General features: G+C 42.3%; 1 protein-coding gene across 1 annotated transcript in view; it reads left to right on the forward strand.

Moving 5' to 3' along the window:
• The window catches only part of HDAC4 (histone deacetylase 4), a 164,056-nt gene that overhangs the window by 126,954 nt on the left and 11,635 nt on the right, over positions 1-25,467 (forward strand). The window contains 7 exon segments of the mRNA XM_009889067.1: positions 223-269; positions 10,208-10,315; positions 10,874-10,929; positions 11,964-12,051; positions 13,348-13,467; positions 15,652-15,749; positions 24,375-24,493. Of these exon segments, the coding sequence (XP_009887369.1) occupies positions 223-269; positions 10,208-10,315; positions 10,874-10,929; positions 11,964-12,051; positions 13,348-13,467; positions 15,652-15,749; positions 24,375-24,493 (636 nt within the window).

Raw genomic sequence — 25,467 nt, forward strand, 5'->3', positions numbered from 1 at the left:
AAAAGGCTTTTATATTGAAAAGGCTTTTGAACAAGCCCAAATGTGTATATTGTGTATATATGCATTGTAACGTGACAGGGTTGGCTGTGTGTTCTCTGAAAATTGCAAGAAAACCCTAGTCTGTTACTGTGTTCAGAAAGATTACAGCGTTGCCGTAAAATTGGACCAAAATCTGGTGAACTTTGACTTTTTGACTTACAGGGTACGTTTTTTTTCCTACAGGTTCTTTAACATCGATGTTTGTCAGGCTTCCTTGCGGTGGTGTTGGGGTGAGTACTCTCTTTAATGTGTAAATAATGTCCTGTTTGTTCTCCCAGTCCCATTGGTAACAAAAATTCTTGCTTTGCATTCCATCAAGTGGGTAATTGCAACCAGATGTTACCCATAAACAGGGTCTGCCTGGGGTGTGGGGTTGCAGCGACAGCCTCACGTGCCTTTCTTCAAAAGCAGCGTGAAGATTTTTAAACTATTTTGGAGAGCCAAAGTGTGTGTGACATTCATAGGCATGTTTCTTCTCTGGCTTTTAGGAGGAGAAACTTCATTTCCAACTAGGCAGCATCCCTATACTCTTCTCAGGATGCATGTCCTCGCCTCCACTGCCTGTGCATCTCTTTCTTGCCCTTTGGTTTGACCAGCAGGTCTTGATTCAGCCATGCTGGTCTCTTGCCTGCCTTTCCTAATTTCTTACACCTGGGGATCAAGAGCTCTTGCACTCTATGGAAACCATCCTAAAAGATCTGCCACCTCTGTTCTGCTCCCTCGTCCCTGGTGGCAGTTTCCCAGGAAGCCCTATTGACTAACTCGTTCAAGAGCTGGAATTTTGCTTTCCTAAAGTTCAGGGTCCTGACTTTACTTTTCCCCTGACCCATACCCCTCAGGACTGCGAACTCCACCAGTGCATGGTCGCTGCAGCCAAGGCTGCCTCCAATCTTGACGTTACCAATTAGCTCACTTGCGCTGATGACCATCATGTCCAGTATCACATCCCCTGTGGGAGGGCTATCTATTGCTTGGCTTAAGAAGTTATCTTTGATGTACTCCAGGAGTCTCCTGGATTGCCTACAGCTTGCCGTGCTACTTTTCCAGCAGATGGTGGAGTGGTTGAAGTCCTCCAGCAGGACAAGAGCCTGCGAGTGCGATGCCTCCTGTAGCTGGATTAAGAAGACTTTGTCAATAGGCTCCCCTTGATCGGGTGGCCTGTAGTAGACACAAACCACAAGGCTCCTTTGTTGCCTCAGTCTCTTAATTCTTACCCGTCGGCTTTCAATCTGCTTACGGCTGTTCTTCAGAGACAGCTCTTTGCACTCTATCCATTTTTTGATGTAGAGGGCAATGCCTCTGCCTCGCCTTCCTTGCCTGTCCCTTCTGAACAGCCTGTAGCCATTGATAGCCACACTCCAGTCATGGGATTCATCCCACAATGTTTCAGTAACGGCAACCAGGTTGTAGCTTTCTAGCAGCATGGTGGCTTCCAGCTCCTCCTGTTTCTTGCCCATGCTGCGTGCATTGGTGTAGAGCCACTTCAGCTGGGCTGTCGGCTGTGTCATCTTAGAAGAACATCCCTTAATTCCTTTGGGGTATTTCACTGGTGTATCCCTCTTGGCTCCTATTGCCTTAGGAGACCCTACCTAATCTCAGCACACAAACCTTGCATAAAAATAAGTGATTTATAAAAGGCTTTTATATTGAAAAGGCTTTTGAACAAGCCCAAATGTGTATATTGTGTATATATGCATTGTAACGTGACAGGGTTGGCTGTGTGTTCTCTGAAAATTGCAAGAAAACCCTAGTCTGTTACTGTGTTCAGAAAGATTACAGCGTTGCCGTAAAATTGGACCAAAATCTGGTGAACTTTGACTTTTTGACTTACAGGGTACGTTTTTTTTCCTACAGGTTCTTTAACATCGATGTTTGTCAGGCTTCCTTGCGGTGGTGTTGGGGTGAGTACTCTCTTTAATGTGTAAATAATGTCCTGTTTGTTCTCCCAGTCCCATTGGTAACAAAAATTCTTGCTTTGCATTCCATCAAGTGGGTAATTGCAACCAGATGTTACCCATAAACAGGGTCTGCCTGGGGTGTGGGGTTGCAGCGACAGCCTCACGTGCCTTTCTTCAAAAGCAGCGTGAAGATTTTTAAACTATTTTGGAGAGCCAAAGTGTGTGTGACATTCATAGGCATGTTTCTTCTCTGGCTTTTAGGAGGAGAAACTTCATTTCCCAGGGAAATGTTTAATGTCTTAGAGGTTACTACATTTGAAAGCAGCCCTTGAATCCAAAAGTGCTTTATACATAGAAAGCAAGATGTGCTTTTCATGCTGCTTGTGCTGCGTAGGTGTTTCATCTTCAGTATTTATACTTCAGAGCTGCCTGTCTCCTAGTGCAGGTGGAAAACATATTAATAAAATAGTGATATTGAAGGACAATATTTGGGAAGTTCCTGTAAATAGTAAGTTGCTGTGTTTGTGTCTGGGCTACATTACTGTCCTCATGAAATGTCTCACAGGTTATGCAGCACAAGAGAATTGCAGTCTTCATTATTTGGCATCTTTCATTTCTTGAGCTCCGGGACGATCACACGTGAATTCTGAAGGTGCCTAAAATACTCTCCATCCATCATGGAAAAGCTGAACATTAGTTTTCATCTGTAAAGATTCCATATAATAAAAAGACTTTTGTTGTTGTTGTTTGTTGCCATAAGGATGAAAAAAAACACCAAATACAATTCAAATACCTTGTGTTGAAGGTTTGCATTGTTGTTTTCCCTTGAAGCCTGAAAACTTCAAAGTTTTCCTTTCAAGTCGGACTTTCTGCTCGAAAGTTTCTGTGGAGGATGACAGTACAGAAAATCTTGGAGAACAGGAAGGGAAAAGAATGAGAAGAGACAATAAAAGGCATTGTGTTTGAAAATTCACAGTGGTAGTTCTTATGCATAATTGTAGCTCGTGAGGTTGAATTTAGAGGTCTGGATTCTGTTATGGAAATGAAACAAAATTGTTTTCTTCCTGAGTCTTTGCAAAATCGCTGCTTTGAAAATTATCCGTCAAAAAAAAAAAAGAATAATCGGCGTTTATTCATACCACCACCACTGAGCACTCGTAGAGATATTTTATTTTGTATTGTAAATATGCTGCAGTCTCCTAATTCATGGCAAATTTTTGGCTAGAGTTTAAAAGGTTTGGATTTACTCTGCCCTGCAGTCAGGCATGCCATTCAAAGCAAAAATTATCATTCGCAAATGAAGACTGAATGGTAACAAGTAGAGACAGTGTCTGAGCCTAGCGTGGTCCCAGAAGTCTTGCATTAAATCCTAAATCAAGGCAGGAAATGCCGCAGTGCTGGTATTATCGATACGCTCATAATAAAGATAGCATTTGCAGTTAACTTGCTGGTCTGTTTGTCTCCACAGATGCTTAAATATTAAATAAAACATTTGCTGACTTTTGTACAGTGTTTTAGCAATCCCAACAGATATTTTCATGTATTCTAGGTAAAGCTTTTTGAAACCAGTAATTTACTAGTAAGCAACTACGAGAGAGTCGGATTTTTCATAAAAAATTAATTCCTGTTATTTTGCTGGGTTTTCCTTCCCCAGTTACCTTGGGATACAGCACTGGTTATTTGTGTACTTCTGCTTTCATGGCTGATGCAGGAAAACAGTCTTCACTGCTTTTGGGATGCATTTCTAATTGGTATTTACACCCCAGCCATATATTTGTAGGCAAAATGAGGCCACAGTACAGAGTGATTTGCTATAGTGATTCTATGATAGCATATTAAGTGCTTTGCACGTGTATGTGCTCTGGATGGGCTTAAGCCTAGGCGATCTCCTTTTGGGGAGGAGACACATATGGTGATCTCAAGAGGTCCTTTCAACCCTGTTTTCTACTGTCTTTCAAAGTGTGAGATTTGTCAAGAAAGCTGGCTTAGCAGCATGGTATGTTTATTGAAGGAATAGAGGGGAAAACTGTAGTCATTGTTAGCATGCAACAAGATCTCCCCAGAGCCTTCTCTTCTCCAGGCTGAACAGCCCCAACTCTTTCAGCCTCTCCTCGTAGGAGAGGTGCTCCAGCCCTCGGATCATCCTCGTGGCCCTCCTCTGGACGCACTCCAGCAGGTCCATGTCCTTCTTATGCTGGGGGCTCCAGAGCTGGACGCAGTAGTCCAGGTGGGGTCTCACAAGAGTGGAGTAGAGGGGCAGAATCACCTCCTTTCACCTGCTGGCCACACTTCTTTTGATGCAGCCCAGGATACTGGTACTGACAAAGAAATACTGATAAATCATCAGTTATGAAGAATTTTCGTGCACGAGGAGGTGTAGTGTAAATCTGAGAAGTTTCGGCATGTGAATACTGCTGAGAGATTGAGTGCTTGTTATGGTATAATGAAACTATTTCAAATTGTTCTAGCAAGAGAGCTTAAGGGGTGTTTTTCTGCTGTTGCTTGTCAGGCCATTTTCAGGCTGCAAGGTGGCTATATAGCTTTTTTGAGTGATAGTGTTTTATTTAGACTCTCCCTTATTCAAGATTGCCAGGTTGGTAGAACATTACTCATCACTGAGCAGTAATCAGTCTTTGTTTTATCTTTTTCTTACAAGTTGAGAAGGTTGTACAGAGGCAAGCCTGGTGCTCTAAGCAGTTTGTGTGGGCTCTAGTCACTTCGTACTGGTGAATATTTTTCTGACGGTGAAGGAAACATCAGGTGCATGTGGTGATCAGAGCACCTGTAGAACATCACCTTGACTGCCAGTGGTTTGTAGCCCAGGTTTGAAGGAGAGGGGATTTATTTTAGCAGAGATTTTGTTTTCTCCGACTTTGTCATTTAATGATAAGCGCAGTCTAGGGCATGCTTCATGGGTCTTTGCATTCACTATGCTAGACAGCTTTTCAGCTGGCTGACTGATTCGTAAGGAGCATTTTCCCTGGAGAGCTTCATAGTGGTCTGCCAAATGCTTTCCACGGGGCAAACCTAATGTCATAAAGAAAAAAGTTTTCAAAAACAGAATAAGGTGGGACCAGTCCTCTTTTGGGTTTAGTACTAGTTAGAAGATAGGAAATAGTGGTCAGAATTAAAATCCCCCAGAAATCTATGTATTCACTGAAAAGTTTCAGTGCAGGAGATGGGTCATAATCAAGTGTCCTTTGCTGATGGTATTAAATATATTTGGGGTCATCAAAGCAAAAGCTACTTGCAAAGAAATATGAATAGTGACATGATAACCAGAAACTAAATAGTAATATAATAGTAATATAGCACGTGAAATTCAGTGTTGGATAATTCAATTGTGCAAAACAATGCCTGTGGGCAGGAGGGGGGACTGGCCTGGAGCAGGTGAAAGGTGAATGATTGCTGTTCCTTGTAATTCAGGAGCTGATGGTGTCAGATAAAATTATGGCTGGAAAGCTTGAAACCAAGTTCTTTTTCTACAAACAATTAAACAAGGCAGTTCTCTTCTATAGGGGATGTTATGTTGATTAAAAAAATAGATGGGTCTAAGAGGCAATATAGAGCAATTTATGAGGGAGAGGTCCATGAAGAGCTGTTAAATGCCAAGAAGGATGAAGTCGGGAAGCTGGGCAACCGTGAATTGTTCTTACCAGCAAGTGAGACAAAGTTAAAGAGTGAAAGAGCAGGAAAAGGTTTAGAGCAAATAGCTTCATCACAGAACACCTTGCAACCTCTGTCTTTAAAAACTAAGTCACAGTGTCTCAAAATTTTGTTCCCTGGTGCTTGGAAACTTTTTGATATTTTTTTTCCTCACTGGTTTGCTTTATATGAAGAAGCCTTCACATTGCCATAGCTGATGCTAACAAACCTCCCATCTGCAGACGTCTGATCGTAGCAGGAAAGGAAGAAAGCACAGAAGCACTGATATCAACAGATGTGAGCTCTGATTTAAACAACCCTAATTTATGCCTGCTGATCTTCAGCAGCATCTGCAAGTGCAGTATGCGGTATTTTTACTTAGGATGTTACCTTTGCTTCTCTGCAGCACACACTCTTTTCTTAATGTATGAATTACATGCACCAGAGCATTACCTAATGCAAGATAATTAGAAGAAGATTTTAGAGAAAGGAGCTTGAGCTTTGAAAATCTGCAAAATAGTTCCAGCATACTTGCATCCAAATTCTTCAAAACAGTCAAAGACTTGATCTTATGATAGCTAATAACTTTTTCTTTCGTGCATAGTATTTTTCTCTGCACATTCTAAAAATATCTGAAGATATAGATCTTTAAAAAGTGTTCTTAATGTTTTCGATGTCTTCCAGAATGTTACTCTATTTTTGATTGCAAGGTCTTGATTAGAGTGTATAAAAATCTTTACCTGTGCAAGCAAAGTTGCGATATCACAGAGTAGAGACAACGAAAAGGACTTCTGTGGAATGGAAATGAGAAGAAACTAATTAGCAAGTCTTAGAAAAACAAAATTGGAGCACAGTTATTTAATCAGTGCTTTAGAGCAGTAGGAGACATGGTTAGGTAAAGAGAACTCACTGGCATCACAGACAATGTGTGCTGCTGTCGCCTGAATGTAATGATGAGCAGTGAAGAGGGAACAGAGGACAAAGGAGCAACTCCCCTTCACTTTGCAGAGTCTGGATCTGTGGTACAACTTGTCTCTACCTGTCCCTATGCTTAATTTCTTACCTGCATAGCTCTTCAGCTAAAGAAAAGATTACAATAGTGAAACCTTTTATAAGAGACTCATTTAATTCTGAAATAGCTGTGCATTAGTGTATAGTAGAGCATACAGTGAGTAGGAATCTCATCGTGTATATTAATAAAGATTTCCAAGTTTATAAGGAAGGAAAAACTCTGGGTTTCAGCCTGAAACATTTTAGACACTCCTCATAGGAGAGACCCTGTGTCAAGCTGTTGACACTTCCTCTTCTGCATTCTCTCATCACTTTCTAATAATGGTACGTGCTGCGAAGGTTAAGAGCCTACAGCAGGTCCCAAGCACCGAATTTCCTCTCCCCACCTCTAAAGGAGCCCTATCCTACGGCCTCATCTAGCAGAAATGGCAGCTTATTTATTAGAATGAGTGAGGCATTAATATTATTCTCAAGAAGACAAGGACAACCGCTCCTCATCCAACAACAGCAGATGTGGAAGACTCAGGATCTCTGACGCAGTTTTATCCTCCAGCTCAGGAGAAAAAAGAGGAAATATATGCTGTTGGATCAACAAAAGGAAAGAAATATGCTTCCTCTCTCCATAAAGTCCTTCCAGATGGTAAGGCTTGATGTGCTGTCCCAGCAACAACTCCTATAATGGCAGCTACATCAAAGAGCTTGTAGGCAGAGAAAGCCAAATAGCGTCTGCCCTGTAATGAACTTCAGAATTCAGGAATGATGGAGGGGTCAACAGCAGCCCATGCACCAAACAGCAGCAGCTTCAGAGCTGGAGAGCAATCCAGTTCAGGGCCACGTTAATAACATTTTCCACCATGGCAGAGTCTACGTCCCCCCTGCTGAAGAGCACTGATGGCTTCAGTGGGACTGTTCAAACACTTGCAGTCACACAGATGATGAAGTGCTGCCTTGGAGTAGGGCCCAGTGGTCTCCAGACATCCATTCTGGGGAAGGTGGTTGGGTGTTAAATCCTTATCTTGGAGATGTTTGCACGCAGGATGGGGCAATGGAGAGGTTGCGGGTGGCAGCAGACATCTCTGGGTCCAGTCCTCCTCCTGCTGGGGAGCTGAGTGTGGGAGCATGGCAGAGTCCTTGAAATTGGCTTCTAAATCACAGGTGGAATGTTTTTTTCTAAGCACTTAATTTCTTTCTGCAGAAATAATAACTCTTTAAAGCCACTCTCTCTTGCCCTCCTCGTTCTTCTTGAAATGCTGCCAACACAAGCCTGGTTTCTGCAGGCATCAAAGGGCCTGAACGTGGCGGTGTGTGGCTCAGGCACTGGTGACTTTTGCGGCTGGCATGAACAGATGTCTGAGGACACCTGAGGGTCTGTTGGTCCCTTAGGTAAAGCCATGCTCAGCACATGCGAATTTTGGGGGGGTTGTATTTCTGTTCCTCTGGTGTGTCATGGTGAATGAAGGTGGCCTTCTGCAATTCTGCATCCGTGGAAGGGCTTGGTACTTGCTTTGGAAGGGCAGAGAGGGAAGCTATTAGCTACTGGTATCCTGCAGCATTTTCCTTCAAGACCAAGAAAGATGGGTTAGATATGCTCAGTCCAGACTACATGGTGCATCTGTATCTCACTTGAGCAAAGTGAGTCCAAGGGCACTGAGGTTGTCAGCCCTTGGCAAAAGACAAGTAGATGTTCTCTGTTGTTTAAACCATGAGTCTCTGCCACTAACAGATGCTGGGGGGAGAGGACCTGAGGATGAAGACTGCTGGATTCCCCGAGAGAATATAGTAGTGTCATCATGATTGCAAAGCGGGTTGACCATCCCATAATGTTTTTACAGGACTGCTGACGAGCAGCCCAAAGATGGACCCTCGGAGAGCACTAGCATGCTGTTTGGTGGGGAGGAGAAACAGCTTGGTCTTCTTTGCACCTTGCTAAGGGCTTTTGGAGGGATGTGGTCAGATCAGTCCCATCTCCTGCACGTGTGCGGTACTGATCCAGGACTCATGGAGGTGTCATGCATAACTCAGACCCCATTGTGCTTCTGTTCCCAGTTGGGACCCACTGAATTTATGGGGGTCCGGGGAGCCCTTGTACCACTAATAGTCACTGTAGAGCATTTCCACCAATGTGGTGGCTTTCCCCAGAGTCCGAGACAGTGCATGTATTGGCAGCATTACCACACAGTGGTAACTTTTTGGTATTCTCCGAATGCCTTCTTGGTTTACTGTGACTTCAAAAGTATCCTCAGGGCAGATGCTGCCAGAAGCTATCCCTGATAACAGGCTTGGAATGATTTCCACTGGTTTTAGCACAGCCACGAAAGAGGTGGATCAATCTTACGTGGAGTGACTTGCATCTCCCCACAGCTCAGTGAGCAGGCTGGTTGCCAGACAAAATAAATAATCTCTTTCCTTCTTTGCCATTGTTGCTATAAATACATGAAACACAGAGTAAAATGTGAAAAATAGCTGGTGATCCTTCACACGGAGAAATGTTACGTTTATCCTATGATGTTCCCAGGAAGCTAAGCTGTCCTGACATGGGACATTCCCAGCAGTCTGGCTTTTGCAAAGGCTGTGACTGGCAAGAAGCAAACAAGCTTCACTTTCATCACTGTGTGCAAGATGGCTGGGGGTGCAGCAGAGGAGATCCAGAGCTTCAGCCTGGAAACAGCCCCCTGGGAGTCGTCCTTCCCCCTCTGCTTTCCACAGAGTCGTGACTGAATGGCAGTAAAAAAATGAAGAGGCATTTGTCTGCAAGAAAATCTTGTCTTTGTATGGTTGTTTGGATGGATGTGGTAAAAGCCAATCCAAAAGCTTCTCACTTTTTGTTTAAATTAGGACTTGATCCCATATAATAATGACATGGGGATGTCTGCAGGATGCCTTGCCTTGCCTTGCCTTTGTTCTACCCCCAAATCTTCAGGGGGGGAAATATAGAGGATGGTGGTCCTGTCAAATATTTAGCATTGAAGTAAATGTCTGTAGTTAGCAGCTAGATGTCTGTTGTTAGCTTTGATGAGACAAGGTTGATCTTATGGTTCCCCAGGGAAGCCACTGTCAGCATCACCTTACCCTGGCAGTCCTGGGCAGGCATCTTTTAAATGTCCATTATTAAACATCCTTCCTCATTGTGTTGTTTTGTTGGTTTTTTTATTTTGTAGAATCATTGAATGATTTCGTAAACCTTTTTTCATCTAGGATCAGTTTCCTCCAGCAATTAAAGAGAAATACTGGTACTGTGGTGCTGGTAGGAGTATTGGTAGGAGACACCTGCAAGTTTGCAGTGCTTGAGATGGTGAATTTGCTTCTCTGTTATGGCACTGACCCTTTAGCATTGCAGAGCTGTTGCAAATGGTCATCTCTTGAGGGTTGTTTGGTTGGATGGACACTCAGTAGTTGTGATGTTACAGTCATTGGTGGGGTCCTAGCCCTGATACTGCTGAGATAAGTTCTGCAATTTAATACATTTAAAATTAACACATTCAAATTTAATGCATAAATATGCATTTGATGAATTTATGTATTTAATACATATGAATAACTTCTTTATAAAATGTGGGTCTGTTTCCTGTCTGTCCTCATTGCTCCTAAACATGGTTGCTGTGTGTCTCTGTTAGGTCGACAGTGACACAATTTGGAATGAAGTTCACTCGTCTGGTGCTGCTCGACTAGCCGTGGGCTGTGTCATTGAACTCGTTTTCAAAGTAGCCACGGGAGAACTGAAGGTTGGTATGAAAATAACACTTGGCTTTGATATAGGCTTTGTACAGGACTCGGCTCAGGGCTGTGTTATGCAGGAGGTCCATTTAGCTTCATTTTAATGGCACCATCTGGCTTTAGTCATAAAAATCTTTTGAGGATATCAGCAAGTGAGCGACAGACTCCTGGTGAATGTTCTTACGCACCGATTAAAAGGAAGAAAAAAACCAGAGCAGCAAGTGAAATCACTATTCCAGTGTTATCTGAGGATCTTGCTGTTGCCTTCAGCTGGGCCAGCCCATTTGCTGTTTCAGTGACCTCATGCAGAATATTATTTTTTTTCTCCTGAATCGAAGGAAATGCTGTACCAGCCAGTTTCCATAAAATTCATGTGGTCCTTTTTCCCTCCTCCAGAATCAGGGAGAGCATCATCCACTGCTGTGGTCTTGTGAGAAAACGATAGAGAACAACTACATAGTTCCAAAGCAGAATTAAAGCTTCTGGCTGCAACCTCTGCATCTGTCTTTGTGCGATAAACCCCCTTTCCTGTCTCACTTCTTCCTTTTCTTATTTTTTGTGTGTAGAATGGATTTGCTGTTGTTCGGCCTCCGGGTCACCACGCAGAAGAGAGCACACCCATGTAAGTATGCGTATGTGCTTTTTCAGCTTGCTTCAGTGCTCGTCTTATGTGTTCAACAGCTGGAAATCAGAAAGGTAGTTTGTTAGGTTGTTATTACATAATTTCTTGCTTATTGATATACAAACCAACATTGTATTCAAAGCTCCCAGTAATTCTCTGGAAGAGGGCAAGATCCTGCTTAGTGGTTTCAGGTGGGTATTTCTTAGCAAGAATCAGCATTACAGTCATGCTTTGAAGAAGCACGGATGCTTTTATTTGCTTTACTCATGTGAATTGTTTTAAATTAAATGTTGATGGCTTGTCCAGTGTGAGGAAAGCACGGGTACGCAACTAACAGTAGTAATAGCAAACATAACTGTGTCCTGGGGTCACAACACTGAATTAGGAGATTGTCAGAGTGGGAAGGCTTCGCAAAGCAAAAGCTGAAGTCAGGCATCTTGTGTGTCTTTAATATAACAGGGGTTTTGCTGTCAGACTGTTTTCAAATCAGGGTCCTGTGCATAAATCATGTTGGTTTTGTGTATCTAGCTTAATGTGTGCTGAAGTTTTGTGTCTTAGGTGCTTCAGTACTCTTTAGTGGCAGACTAGTGCTTGCTGTTGAATTCCCCTCAACCCAGCATTTTGAGGCCTCTCTGAGCATGTCGGCTCCCTCTCAGCAGATGCACCATAGTGGTCTGGCTCTGGGTCCTTTCCCTTTCTTTCCTTCTTGCCGCGTCCTCTCCCAATCTGCTCCTGTCCCCTTCCCTTGCACACAGTGCTGGAGATCCCGTGGGCAGCTGGCACCAAGCAGCGGGTTTGGGCAAGTGCGAAATGTTCCCCATTTCCAGAGAGATCATCAGACACCTGCTGCTGCCTGGCTGTTCTGTGTCTCTAATTTAACATCTGTTGCATCTTCCAGGCAAGAAAGAAGAGTGAAAGCAGAAGAAATTTCTTCCTACTGTGTAATATCTAGATGATAGATGCATTGGGACCAAGCAAACCTATAGTTAACACCTCTCCTTTTCCTCTTGTCTCCCTGCTCTCATCACCTCCAGGGGTTTCTGCTATTTTAACTCCGTGGCAATCGCAGCCAAGCTGCTCCAGCAAAGGCTGAATGTTAGCAAAATCCTTATAGTGGACTGGGTGAGTAAATGCCGGTTCTTACCCTTCAGGAGAGCAGGTGGATTTTTTTCTGGTTTTTTTCTTGCAAGGGCAAGTCTGGCTTTGTAAGTCAGTGGAAAAAAAAATGTAGCATGTGGTCTGCAAGCCAAAATTTGTTTTTTAAAATGTGTGTATTTTCATTAAAGTGTTTCAATAAAAGAAAAAGTGTTGTAAAGAGCACATAGGTTTCAGAATAAAATAGTAATTAATACATAGTTGCTTTCTGAAACAAGCCCATAATGCAGTCTCAAGGATGGATAAATTGCAAACCATGCTGGCTTTGGGTTTTTTTTTACTGAAGGTTTTGACTTTAATCCATCCCAGCTTTCTTTTCAAGATGTAAAGACTGCTTACTGAGAGGGACAGGCTGTCTGGCATGGCTTGGCTGTTGGTCTGGATGGTCTCAGTGTCCTACCTCTGGGCCAGTGCAGCCTTCGTGTGAGTGGGCAGGCAGTCAAAAGCGATCTCTAAATTGGAACAGGAGAGTGAAATACTCTGTCTGCAGAGTTGAGAAAGAGCTTGTTTGGGATTTTGCTGTGGCGATGTATAGATTTAAAAATGTGGCTGATAGATTTATTCTTTTTCTTAGTGGATCTAAAAATGTATTTATGTGGGTGTGAAGGCATTTGAGTTGCTGGGTATCGGTCAAGAGTTTGATTATATTGCCACAAATCTGCCATGGGCTAGACCCACAAGTTAAAATGGATGTATTTTTCTTTTTGACTTACTGGATGAACATCCTTTCCCTTACTTCCCAACACCTGTTTTTCATGTCAGGAAGGGGCATTTTGAATACCCACCCTGTTACAGACTGTGTTTCTGCATCAAGTAGCAATGCAATAGGGGATCTGGGTAATGGGTTTGTGTCATTTAACCTTGTTGGGTCCAACAGAACTTTGCTGGGCATCTGTATCACCCCACAAACCAATTAAAAATGCAAATTTGGGGTAACTAATGTAGTCTGCCCCCCCCCCCCAAGACTGGGTGTGAATCCAGTTCTCTCCAAATAAATTGATCCTGTCCTCAGTTTTGATATATGCTTGAGATTGTGTTTACCCCCATTTATCCCACGTGTTAAGCAAGGACTGTAACCTGAAGCCAGCTGTGCAAAGCTGATTACTCTCATTTGCAATAAACTGCTTCAGCTAGATCAGAGAAGCGCAGAAAACAAAGCACAGCAGCAAAGAAAACCCTTCCAAATTCCAAGTTGATGGCTTTAATCTGTGATTTTACTAAGGTACTAACCTCCCTCATATAATACAATCTCTGTCCCTGAAGGATGTTCACCACGGGAATGGTACTCAGCAAGCTTTCTACAATGATCCTAATGTTCTTTATATTTCACTACATCGCTATGATGATGGGAACTTCTTTCCAGGCAGTGGTGCTCCCGATGAGGTAAGAGCATGTATCAGCATAGCATGCATCTGTGTCTGATAGGACCTGCTCGGGGCTGTGATTCAGGTGCCTCCAAAAATCTTGGGGAGCCTCTGCCCACATGCTCCTGCTTGTTAGTGCCCTTTGGGAATGTGTCGCTTGGGTTTGTGCGTTTGGTGCCTTCTCGTTCAAGTCCTAACAGACGTGGGCATTGTGTCCTGCCCTGCGAGCTGGCAGGAAAGCGTGCGCCTTGGCTAACAAGCCAAAAATGAGTCGATGCAATTAGGCTCTCCAGGCCTTATGGGACAACCTGTTCCAGAGGAGCCCTTTGCCAGTTGTCCCAGCACTTCATGTACTTTTCAGGATTTTCCCCTTATAGGCGTAAGTTGTTTCTTAGATGCAGGAGGAACAAGTTGTCCATGGCTGTGCCACCGGCGCTCGGGTTTCCTGGCACAGACTCGGAGCCCATCCATCCTCCCCTTCTCCTGGCCCTGCCAAGGCATCGCTCACTGCCACTTCTGCGTTAAGTGGTGGGATTAGAGCACCAGTCATTCATACTGCTGGACCAAATCCACTGGTTCCTGATGGTGTCCTCAGAGCCTACAGCAAAAGGGCTGGACCATTGAAGGTGGGAGACCTTTCTCCCTAGACCCTGGGTAGATGCTCCTACATCCGTCACGTCCTTCTTTTCCCTATAGGTTGACAGGAAATATTGTCCTTCCAGAGTGATTTATCAAAGAGAAATTATATAAAATGCTTAGTTTTGTGTACTCTGAGGCACTCCAGATTACATCTCAAAACACCTAGAGCTCTTACCCTGTCAATTTACATTTTCCCATTCATCAAAAGTCGATGTTGCCATTTCGGTTTCTAAAGAAACTTAAACATAACATGATACTGTGTCATTGCCCTGTTTGTGCACTATTGTTGTAGTGAATAAACAGCAGCCCTTTCCATCAGGCTTAGTTTTTGCTACAGGATACACAAAGGTCTCAGACCTATTTTTTTTCTGACCATTTATTAATCTAGTAATATCTTTTACAAAATATCTAGTGTTGTAAGGAAACACTGGACTATACCATCCAGTCCATATTTACATTTGTATTTTATTTATATTAGTCTATTTATAGTAATTTTAGGTGTATCATTCCAGACCAAATAAGACAAAGAATACAAACCAAATTCAGTTAAAGCCACAGATGGATTAATAACCCATTGTGGATGGATGAACCCGCTGTGTCTTTCTACCAGCAGTATTTGCACGAATACAAGGCAGAATGTGCAATAAAAGCCATGCAGATTTATCTAGCCTGAATTATCTGGCTTTGTTTTTTATAACACATTAGCTTTCAGTTTACTTTTTTTTCATACGCAGAAACCTAAAAAAAACCCCACTAAAACCAAACTTTGTATGTAGGAGCTCAGAGTCCTGTGCAGAGCTGCCAATGCCCAGTGGCAGCAGATACTGCCCAACTCCCTTGCTATCCCCAGGGACCCACAGCCCACACTCAGGCAGCAGCAAGGTCCCTGCTTGACGAAGGGACTGAACACAGGCTTTTTGGTTTTGATGTGGATGGGGAAAACATGGCCCTGCTTCTTAGCAAATAAATTACTAGAGCCTCCTGGTTTATTTTTCAGTTTTCCCCTTTCTCAGGTGTTTGCTGTCAGTGCAGATGAGAACGTTTGCACTTCATGCAACGATGGGGATGGACTCACATTTACCACCCACGTGTCCCTCAAGCAGCAAAAGTCTCTTCTCTGTGAATCTTATTTTTCCCCAGCAGAGGGGGAGCTTGCTCTTATTAAAACTGTGGGTTTTTTTCCCCCCAGTTGCAACTGTATTGAAATATAAAAATATGCTTCTGAATAAAGCTGTAAATGAATTAAGGAAAGGTATCACATGTAACACATTCTCCTGCAAAAGGGGAAAAGGATCCCGTTGATGATGAGGTGTTTTTTGGGTGAGCAGCAGTCAAATACCACTGGTCTATGGCTCCCATAAAGATTGGAGGAAGGAGGAACTTTATTTTCACTTTTGTTTTGAGGACCGGGTCACTTTAGAGGGGAAGATTAACCTCACTACCACCAAGCTATTGAATCAAAATCCGTATTCAACAGGAAGAAACTTATTAAGACAGCAGAGATGTGTTGCCAGAGTTCACTGTTTCCATATGTGTAATTAAGAGTACCATCTCCCTTTTTCAGGTTGGCACAGGAGCAGGAGTTGGTTTCAATGTTAACATGGCCTTTACTGGTGGCCTTGATCCACCGATGGGAGACACAGAATACTTAACTGCTTTCAGGTAATATTGAAGATTTCCTCTTACAAACATATTTTTCACCTAAACTCAGATTCTTTTCCTCGTGCTGCAGTCCTCCTTAATCTTGAGTTTCTCTCTTACTAAGTTTAGAAAGACAGGATTGACATCTAGTTGCACTTACTTTTGGAGTACCATAATAAAAATAAAACTGAATTAAGTAAATAGGATATTTCTGGCCATAAGAAGTGTGACTGACATTAGGCGATTGACATACTCGCTGCTCGGCACTGGTTGATGCATAAGTGTAAAATTTCAACTGATATGAATAAGGTCTTTTGGTTTTCACTAAAAATCTTTTTACCTCTTTGGGGTGAGTATTTCAATGGGTGAACCCACCTGGATGGGGAGGGGAACCCAGAAAAACTTTTTCACAAGTCATCATGAGTTGAAGCTTGGGACTGCAGCTGCCCCAAGGCTTGAGACGTCATTACTGCACTGCAGACGATGGTACCTGACTTCAAGGCGAGTTGGCCCGGCAGTCCCTCCCCTGCAAGAGCTCTGCTCGCAACTCACACACCTGCTCACTCCAAAGTGTACCTAGCAAAGGGACGAGGACTTGTTTTGATTAGCTTTAGATTTTGTTATTGTTCACCCAAGATATTGAATATGCCTGTTCCAACCAACTGGAAATTGAAACGACTGAACCGTTGGGTTTGTGCTTTTCTTACTGGGTTCTGGTTTCTCCTCAGAAGCAGCATGTTGTGTGTTATGAATAAAAATGCAACCATTTCTTAAACAAGTGTTACTCATCACTCACTGTCAGAGTGTGAATGAAGGTTTGCAAAGCTGTGGATTTGAATTAATGTGTTGCTGGGATATGCTCCTTGATTAGCAGCAATAGTAAAGCCAGATATAAACCACTGTGCTGGGTTGTACAAGCATATTCTAGCATGCTCCAAAAAACTGGCATCATTTGAGTCTCCAAATGGAGCAGGGGATGAAGCCACTTGTTGATTTACTTGTTCATGTCCTGCTGGTCTTATTGTCCTGCTCTCAGAAGCATACGATCTGCAGGGAATTGTTTGATCTGATCCTTACCTTCACCCTGATATCAGCACCTTCGGAAGAGATGCGTGAAGCAAAACACACATTAGCTGATCTATGGTCATGGCTGTGGTGTCTCTGAGCAGTGTGTCACTACAGGAGCACTGCATGAGTATGGGCTGGACATCATCTTGCTACTCTCAGCAGCTAATGGGTAAAATACCCCAATAGGGTGATTGTCCATCATTGGCATTTTGGGGACTTGTTGCAAGCCTGGAGTGATGCATTTGGCTCCCAGAGCTGCAGAGAACGGGAAAAGGAAGAGATTAAAATTAACTATGGAAGCAACAGAATAACAAGAGTGAAATAAAAGTGGATCTCTGGGTAGAGGAGAACTTGTAAGTAATGCAGTAGTGAATAGAGGCCGGTTTGAGACCACACTTTCTGATACTCTGTCCAGGAGAATGAATATAATTCTCTGACCTGCTGGATATATGGGCCTTACTTTTCTTAGAGACTGTCCTGTTCCAACCCTTGCCTCCCCCGTTCTCTTGGTCCGTCCTCTCCAACTGCCATCTTTTTTAACGATTATGAGTTGAAGTGGTTTTCTGCCCTTAAACCAGATTTAGTGCACTTCTGGCGACCACCCTGCATAAATTCAGGGAAACACACACTTGCCAAAACATGGGATGCTAATTTCTGGTGACAGGCAGATGGAATATCACCTTCTTGGAATAATATTAAATCTGGGAGCATTATTTTCTGTTCTTCCCTGTGCACCTCTTTGTATTCTGTTATACTGAGCAAAAAGAGCTTTTACTCTTCAGCCTGCCATTAAAAAGCCTTCACAGAATGTGTACAATTTAAAATAACGTCTAGTCAAATAACTGTCATTTTTCTCAGTGTTTCATTCCTGTTACAGGAAAGCAGCACTTTCCTCCAAAGTGGAAGTCTGTTTATCCCAGCAGTCAACAAGACTGATCTCTTCATTATAAAGAGAACCTGTAGCTCGCGATGGAGTGACATGCTTGCTATTAAATATTAATTGAGTTTCAAGGCTCCTGGAAAATTGCTCAGTCTGCACAGTAAGACCTTTGCCAGCTGTTCCTTAATAGGCACTGGTGTCTTTTTGCCCAGAAACTGCAGCTATTTGGGGAACATACTTTGGAGCTAGTCAGAGCCCTTATTTTCCTGGGATTTTGGGAAGCCAAGGGACACTGTGACTCATCCTCTTAGGTAGCACCTCCCATAGTCTGCCCCATGTGCACACCTTCAGTCAATAAGTTAAATTGGCAGCTTTTTTTTAATCTTATGCCAAGTTTGGTCATGATAATACATTATCAAGTGACCTTTTTAAATCTTAAGCAGCTTCTCTGAAAAACATTTTTCCCCCCCGAATCTTTCTATTGATTTTAATGTAAAATAACTCTTTGAAGTTTGCAATTTATGGTCCCCCGAGAGTTAGAAAGTGAAGGGAATAGGTCATATATCCTTTTTTTTTTTTTTTCTTTTCTTGCGTTAGCCCCTTGAGACAATGCATGCCTTCAAGGCAGCACCTTGTTATTCCACCCCATCGAATGCCACGTTGCATTTGCTGGGGATCAAACCTAAGATGAAGAAAAGATAAGAAAATTGGCCATAATGAACTCCAGAAGCAGCAGGCATTTTCACCATGAACTTGGAAACTCACAGTGGAGAACTGAGCTTTAATTCAAACCAGTCCAAATGCCAAACTGTGAGGCTTTGAAGTCTGTAGAGGAATCAGTGGAAATCCTTTGAGCTAGGCAAAGATACTGATATACTTTTTCATCTTTTTTTTTTTAAGCCTTAACTCTTCATGTACTTGTCTGCTTTTAGGGAAGAAAGCCCTCTTTCTATATAAAGCGAGCAGAAGAAAATAAGCAACATGCTTTTCTTTTTTTTTTTTTTTGTTCTATTTCAGGATGACCTGGTGTATGGATTTGATAAAAGCGTGTGCTCTAATGAAATAATAACTGAAATAATCATCCTCATAAATTAATCTTCTGATGAATGAATAAATAAATCCCAATGAAACCTATCATCCCGGCACTGAAAACCTGTTTCAGTGTAGTTTTCCTCTTTCTGAAGAGAGGATGGTAACTTGCATCAATGATTTTTCTACTGAGAATTTCTTCTATGAATATTGGCTTCCCCCTGCTTGCAGTACAGCGTTCAGTTGGACAGCATAGCCTGACCTCTCAATGTTTACTAATAATGCCAAGCCATTTCAAAAGTGAGAACAAGAGTTAAAAATGCAAAGCGGAGAGCAGCCTTGCCGTGCACTTTGTTGCTTATTGTCTTCATAACCGAGGGCTGAAATCACCAGCTGCCCCATCTCAAGGTTGGGGTGATATCATGATTGCTGTATTATTTTTTTTTTTTTTGGGGGGGGGGGCGGCAGGGTGGAGTCAGCCCGGTCACTAATAAGAAGTGCAGAAGGGATCTGGGGAGTTTGCTGTGAGCTTGGCGCACCTCCACCCCATCGTAGCGGTGGCTCTGCCTGCCCGAGACAGCATGACATTATAATTTAACTGACCGTTTGCTGGGCAAAGGTCCCACGGCTGAACTCACCACCAAAGTATTTAGGCAATACAGATTTCACAGATTAGGCAGAAATGTATTAAACTCTAATGCGAAAAATGCAGGGCATATAATTTTAGAAGTCCTTAACTCATCAAAATGTTATTGGTCTTCATCGCTGAAGAAAAAAAAGAGGAAAAAAACAGTTGGGTTTTTTTTATTGGAGTCTGTAGTTACCTAACTTGTTATACAAGCAGAAATCATGTTTGCTTCTACAAATCCTCATGATGTTTTGAAAAGCAGAGTGTGCAAACCTGGCTAAGGGACCTGCAGAAAAAATACAAAGGCTGCCGCTAGTTTCTTATTACATGAGAACAGCAATTACTTAGTGAAATTAAGGTGTATTATCCACAGGAGTTTTCTTCTGAATTTACTGTAAGAAAGTTTTCCTGATGATTCTAGCAGTTGTGTAGTCTCGTACGATTTTTTTTATTATTATTATTTTTTCCCTACCAGGACAGAGGTCTCCTCCACAATTACAATTCCATATACAGCTTGATTCTGTGTTAGTTTTATTTTTATTTAAAACACCTAAAACAGAAGCAAAAGCCAGGACTGTGTTTGAAAGGTCCCTCCTTCTGCCTTTCTCAGAAAGTGTTAAATGATTTCAGGAGCCAATTGCAGGGGGATTTTGTTTTTTCCTTCGATCCATAAACCATTTCAGGAGTGAGTAAGTGATGGTGGGGCTGGGGAAGTCGATGATGTTTTGCCTGGAACGGTTGTTTCTGTATGTGAGATTTCATGCCCTCCCGATGCTGATTTTGTCCCCAAACTACTAATCCCTTTTGACATAGTAAATGACCATGGAGATGGCTGCGTGGAGAAACAAAGACCGGAGTCTGCTTTAGGAGCAGCAGATGTTTTTGAGATAGATAGATAGGTAGATGGATAGATAGATACATAGCCACCAGTAGGAAAGAGTCTCTGAAAAAAGTGCTCAGCCTTTGAAGGTTCACCAATTTGCTCGCTGCGATTGAGCATTTTAAAAAAATCCTCTGTAGAATTGTTTAATCTGCCTGTCATTTATTAGGTGTTTAATTGGTGAATTGGCTAGTAACAGACTAAAAATTATTCAGTCTTCTGGAAAATATATATAAAATCGTATTTTTTTTTCTCCCCCAAATGATTGCAGAACATGATCAGTAATTTTTACTGTTTGCAGCCGTCAGTATTGACTAATGCATAGCTGTTCAGCTTAGTTGTAATCAGAGTCAAATGAAAAGATTTACTTTATTTTAAGCAAGCAAAACAACTCTAAAATGTAGGAAATTTAACAGTAATCCTTGTATTTTAAAAAATGCTGCATGGCTTGAATGAATATTCAGTGTTACAAACCCTTTCATTCCTTGGTGAGTAACTACAGCCACCTTAGCCATTAGTTAAAAGACCCAGTTCCAGACAAAATTGCTTACCTTCTTGATAGCAATTTAACTTTCTGGCTTTTTTATAGTATCATCACCAGGGCAAAGCCATAGGGTTGTTTGCAGTTTAATTGTTGCTTTTATCTGGGGACTTAGCTTTACTGTAATGGAACTGAGCAAAGAGGCTGTTTTCATCTGTGCACAAGAAAAATTAAAAACCAAGAGACTGGGTTTAGATGTGCCTGAAACACTGCCCACAGATGAAATCTCAGAAAGACATTGTTTGAAAGCAGTTCATTTGCTTGTGTCTTAAATTTTCTCTTTTTCCCTTTTCTTTTCTTCTTTTTTTTTTTTTTTTTTTTTTTTTTTTTTTTTTTTTTTTTTTTTACCACAATTAAAATGGGAAAAATGGAGGGAGGGAGTGCTGAGAGGCAGGAGAGCTTTGGTCCTCATAGATCAAGTTTTATGGCCAAAAATATAGCTGCTTACATACGTGGTGAGCAACAAATAGAGGTGGGACCACAACTTTGGAGTACTGGTGTAACACTGGAATTAGGAGAAAGTCAGAAGAAAGAGCAGCCCAGGGAAGTTTTGGTAGGAGTCACAGCTGAGGGTAAGCATTCAAGTCTGGATTTGAGAGTGTTCTTCAGTTTGGATGGATTTGTGATGGTCAGGGTACCAAAAGCATCATTAGCTTATTTATTCTGACACCCTGTCATCTTGCACTTCTCCTCTGGCAGCCCCTGAACACACATAGCTCCCGGGCAGCCTCTGTCTGGGATTGGCATGCAGCACCCGTCCCATGGGTAACAGACTGTCCGTCTGTTCTCCTGGCTCCTCTCGGACAGGGGAGCCAGGGTACCTGTGACACATGTTTTTAAAACCCTGAGGGACCTGATAATACTTTACTATGTATACAGAGCACCACTAATACTTGCTCAGAGTGTAAGGTACTTGCTGGGGTAGCCAGTTACGTCTGTGAGATCACCCCGTCCTACACCAGAGAAAACTCCGGACATACTCAAAGTGACGACTTCTAATTATCATCAAATACCAATTGATTTACTTTTAAACAGCAGCCACTGCTTTTTCTCCCCTAAAATTTATACAGTGTTCACAGTTAACCCCCAGTGCGACTAGTGGCTGTGCCACTAGAGGGTATCTTTGAACCACTGTCACCACACTGGGACCTTCAGCGAAGCATTGCCAGCACCATCTCAGTGCTCACTGGCTGACCCTCTTCCTCTGGCACATTTGCGCTTGGGCATCAGTGGATGAGCTGTCCCATGGCCAAGAAATCGTTACCAATTTGGGGTTGCATGAGTTGCTCGGTGCTGACAGACAATGCCCACAACTTAGGTGCAGGTTTGGGGTTGCTCTACAACCAGCTTATGGTTGTCCCATACATCAGTTGAGGTATTAGCAGCTCCCCCATAACTTTGGGGGGAAAAAAGTCTGATTATTTTAGCAGTTTTCCTTCAGTTAGAAATTAAAGAGCTCAGCAATACCTCAAAGCTCAGGGAAAAAAAAAAAAACAAAACAAACCCAAAACTATGCTTGAAACCTGCTGCTTTAGTCCTTTATGAAGGCGGTTGGTTTCTACTTAAAATGTCTGTGGGTTTCACTGAACAGGTTTTTGTCGATTGTAAAGTCCTCAGCAAAAATGGTGTGATTTTTTCTTCCTTATGTAATCATCTCCCTGAGGACAAAATGTATACAGTAATCACATTGTTTGAGGGAAAAAATTAAAATTCCTCTTTTGCATTTTGTAAGAATTAAAAGGAAATAAGATCTTTTTTGCATAGGTTTCTATGTGTGCAGAGACTGGCAGGTGGGAAGCGTGCAGGAGGCTGTTAGGTTACTGTGGCAATTAGTTTTAAAAAATTAAAGCTTTGCTTTTTTTTTTTTTGGACTACTTGGTGTTTGAGTGCCTTGACCAGACCTGTGATGTGCCTGCCTGCTCAGTAGTGGCAATGGAAACTACTTGATGGGTTTTACCAACACTGGAAGTAGCTCATTGTGTGGTAGATTTTCATATTCTATTAAAAATAAACTCTGTGGAAGGCAAAATGGTATGAGCTCAGATCGGCATCGAGGCTAATACAAGTTGCTGATGCTAGCAGATGTCTTGTAGCTGTTTAACATTGTTGTAGTGAGAGGTCCGTTTTTATGCGTGTCTTGATAGCACTTGAGCAATCTCAGCACTAAACAGACCTTTCTAGGCTCTTTCTGTTTTTCCATGCATCACATAATGACTGTACTCAGTAGAAGTGAAGTTTTCATGTACGTGAAGACACCTACAGGTTCATGCTTTGGTATATGAATAACTTCAGTTCTTGTGTGTAGCTGTTCCTTGGATGGGGAAATGGGGAAGTACTATCATCTTCATTACCAGCCAGGGGCGGCATTGGTCAGGTTGCCCTAGGGATACATCCAAGATTCTGTGAGTACATTTATAATGGAAAAATAACATAATTTGGAAAATATTACTCTATATAAAGGGCCTTGAGATGGAGATTTACAACCCTCTCTGCATCTCCTCACTTTTCCACAGTTTCCTGCAGTGCACAACTGAAGAATTCAAAACAACTTTCAAGCCCGTGCACGTGGGTACCCTGGCATGAACTGAAGGCACAAAAAGGTGTTCATCCAAGAGGGCTTGCAATGAGCTTTCTTAATCAGGAAAGATTGTGGGTGTCTGCATCATGTTTATTAAGAAGTTCCATTGCTTTGACTTTTTTTCCTTGCTGTAATTTCAGTTCTGCCATGTTTGTGCTGGAGCTGTTAGACGGAGAAGCAATTGCTTGCTCTCTGCTCAGCTTTCCAGTATTGCTTAGGTGGCATCTTGACGTGGGAAATGGGGTGTTTGCAACCTCGTGTAGGTTTTGAACAGAAACTGCGTAGATTGAAGAGAGAAAACGGAGGGAAAAGGCCTTTTACTGAGGAACCACAGACACAGACCTCTTGTTTCATTTAAATACTGGCCTGTACAGGCAGTAGTTTATGGATGCTAAGCAATTCAGTCCATTTTCTTGCAAACAAAATGTCAGAGGATGGGGAACCAGAGTTTGGAGAGGTGTATTTGGGTGGGATATTTGCACATTAGAGCTTTTTGCCCCATGTGACATCTCTAGCCTTTCATTATGGTAAATGAGAAGTGCAGCAGGGAAAAAATTAATAGCTTCGCAGATGCTGCAAAGGCTAAAGGAGGTATTTCAAAGGAGAACACGAAGACAAGTGCCACGGACAAAGGTGGCCATTGGGTAGGTTTCCCAGGGGGTTTTGCAGCCTGTGCCGGATGCTCTGTTATTTTCTCCTTATCCCCTTGTGCCCTGTGTGTAAAGCAAGACATGATCACAAATGGGAAGCACAACATAAGAGAACTTAGTTTCCTGGTCAAAACATGAGGCTGTTGATGGAGGAAATAATGGATCTCATTGAAAAAACTAACATGAGATTGAATTTAAAACTGTACTGTGTGGCAGCCCAAGGTGTTCAGCCAGCCAGGCTCTCACCTTGTAAGAAGATAGGAGATGGACTTCGTTACTGTGGCATAATAGTACAAGGTTTTATAATGGGTTTGTTCAAGGTGGTTTGAGTGTTCCTGCATTTGTTCATGAGCCAAAGTAACACATCTGCCATTGTTAAATTTTTGTTGCAGAACGGTAGTAATGCCCATTGCCAATGAATTTGCCCCAGATGTTGTGCTGGTGTCATCTGGTTTTGATGCAGTGGAAGGCCATCCCACACCTCTTGGAGGATATAATCTATCAGCGAAATGTAAGTTGTGGATTTACAAGAGCCAATATCCGAAAGTGGTATAAATTGTTGCTGTCCTAGGGACTAAAGTACAGTATTTGCAGGTTTTGTATTTTGGGGTCAATCTTTAGATCTTTCTTTTCAATGGCAAACTTTTCCGCATTTTGCTTTGAATTTTCATGTGTTTTGTCACTGCACCGTATATATTTTGGTCTGGCTGAAGCCCTCATTTTCTAGAAGCATTGCATATTCAATTTTGAGTGCAAATAAATTATGTAAGGAAGTTATCAATTGGTTTGTAGTGACATCTCTGCAGAAGACAGCTGCTGAATTAGTTATGCTTGTTTTAGTGCAAAATTGCAGAAAGAGGCAACGCCAGATGTAAACAGTGTACCTTGCTCCGAATTCTAGTAGAAGCCCATTTCTCCAAGATACCTTATTAAAAATTCCAACTGAATATTTTTGTTCTCCACCTTTGAAGCAATTATATGGGGCAATAAGAACCTCCTTTTTGCTCTGGATACGTGAAGTTTTGCATTGCACAGGAGATGCACTGAAATCCCTTCCCCTCCCCTTGGTTATGCTGGGTTTATCTGGCACTGTTTCATTCAAGTCAATCGAGAAGACAGTTTTTTGTGCAAAAGGATTTCATTATTATTTTTTAAGAGTTTGTTTCAGCCAGGAACTTATTCTCTACAGTGAACTTCAGAATCTTGTAAGGAAGCTGAACCTATAAACTTTATATAATAATAAAGTGAAATAGATTTACAAGAGACCAGTTATTTAAAATATCCAGAAACACTTTGTAATGAGAAGGTCTTGTTTACCTGCTTGTTGAATTTCCCTTGCTCTGCTGCTCACGAAACAGTTATGGGCTCAGGCGTGAATCTGTTTGTCTGGCTGATAATTTGTCAATTTGCAAAAGTGCTCATGGGGGTCACTGCAAAACAGAAAACAGGGAGCTTGGATGGAGGGTAAAAATGCCCTGGATTTTC

The sequence above is a fragment of the Charadrius vociferus genome, unplaced genomic scaffold (genome assembly GCF_000708025.1).
Source record: "Charadrius vociferus isolate BGI_N301 unplaced genomic scaffold, ASM70802v2 scaffold361, whole genome shotgun sequence".
Classification (NCBI taxonomy): Eukaryota; Metazoa; Chordata; class Aves; order Charadriiformes; family Charadriidae; genus Charadrius; species Charadrius vociferus.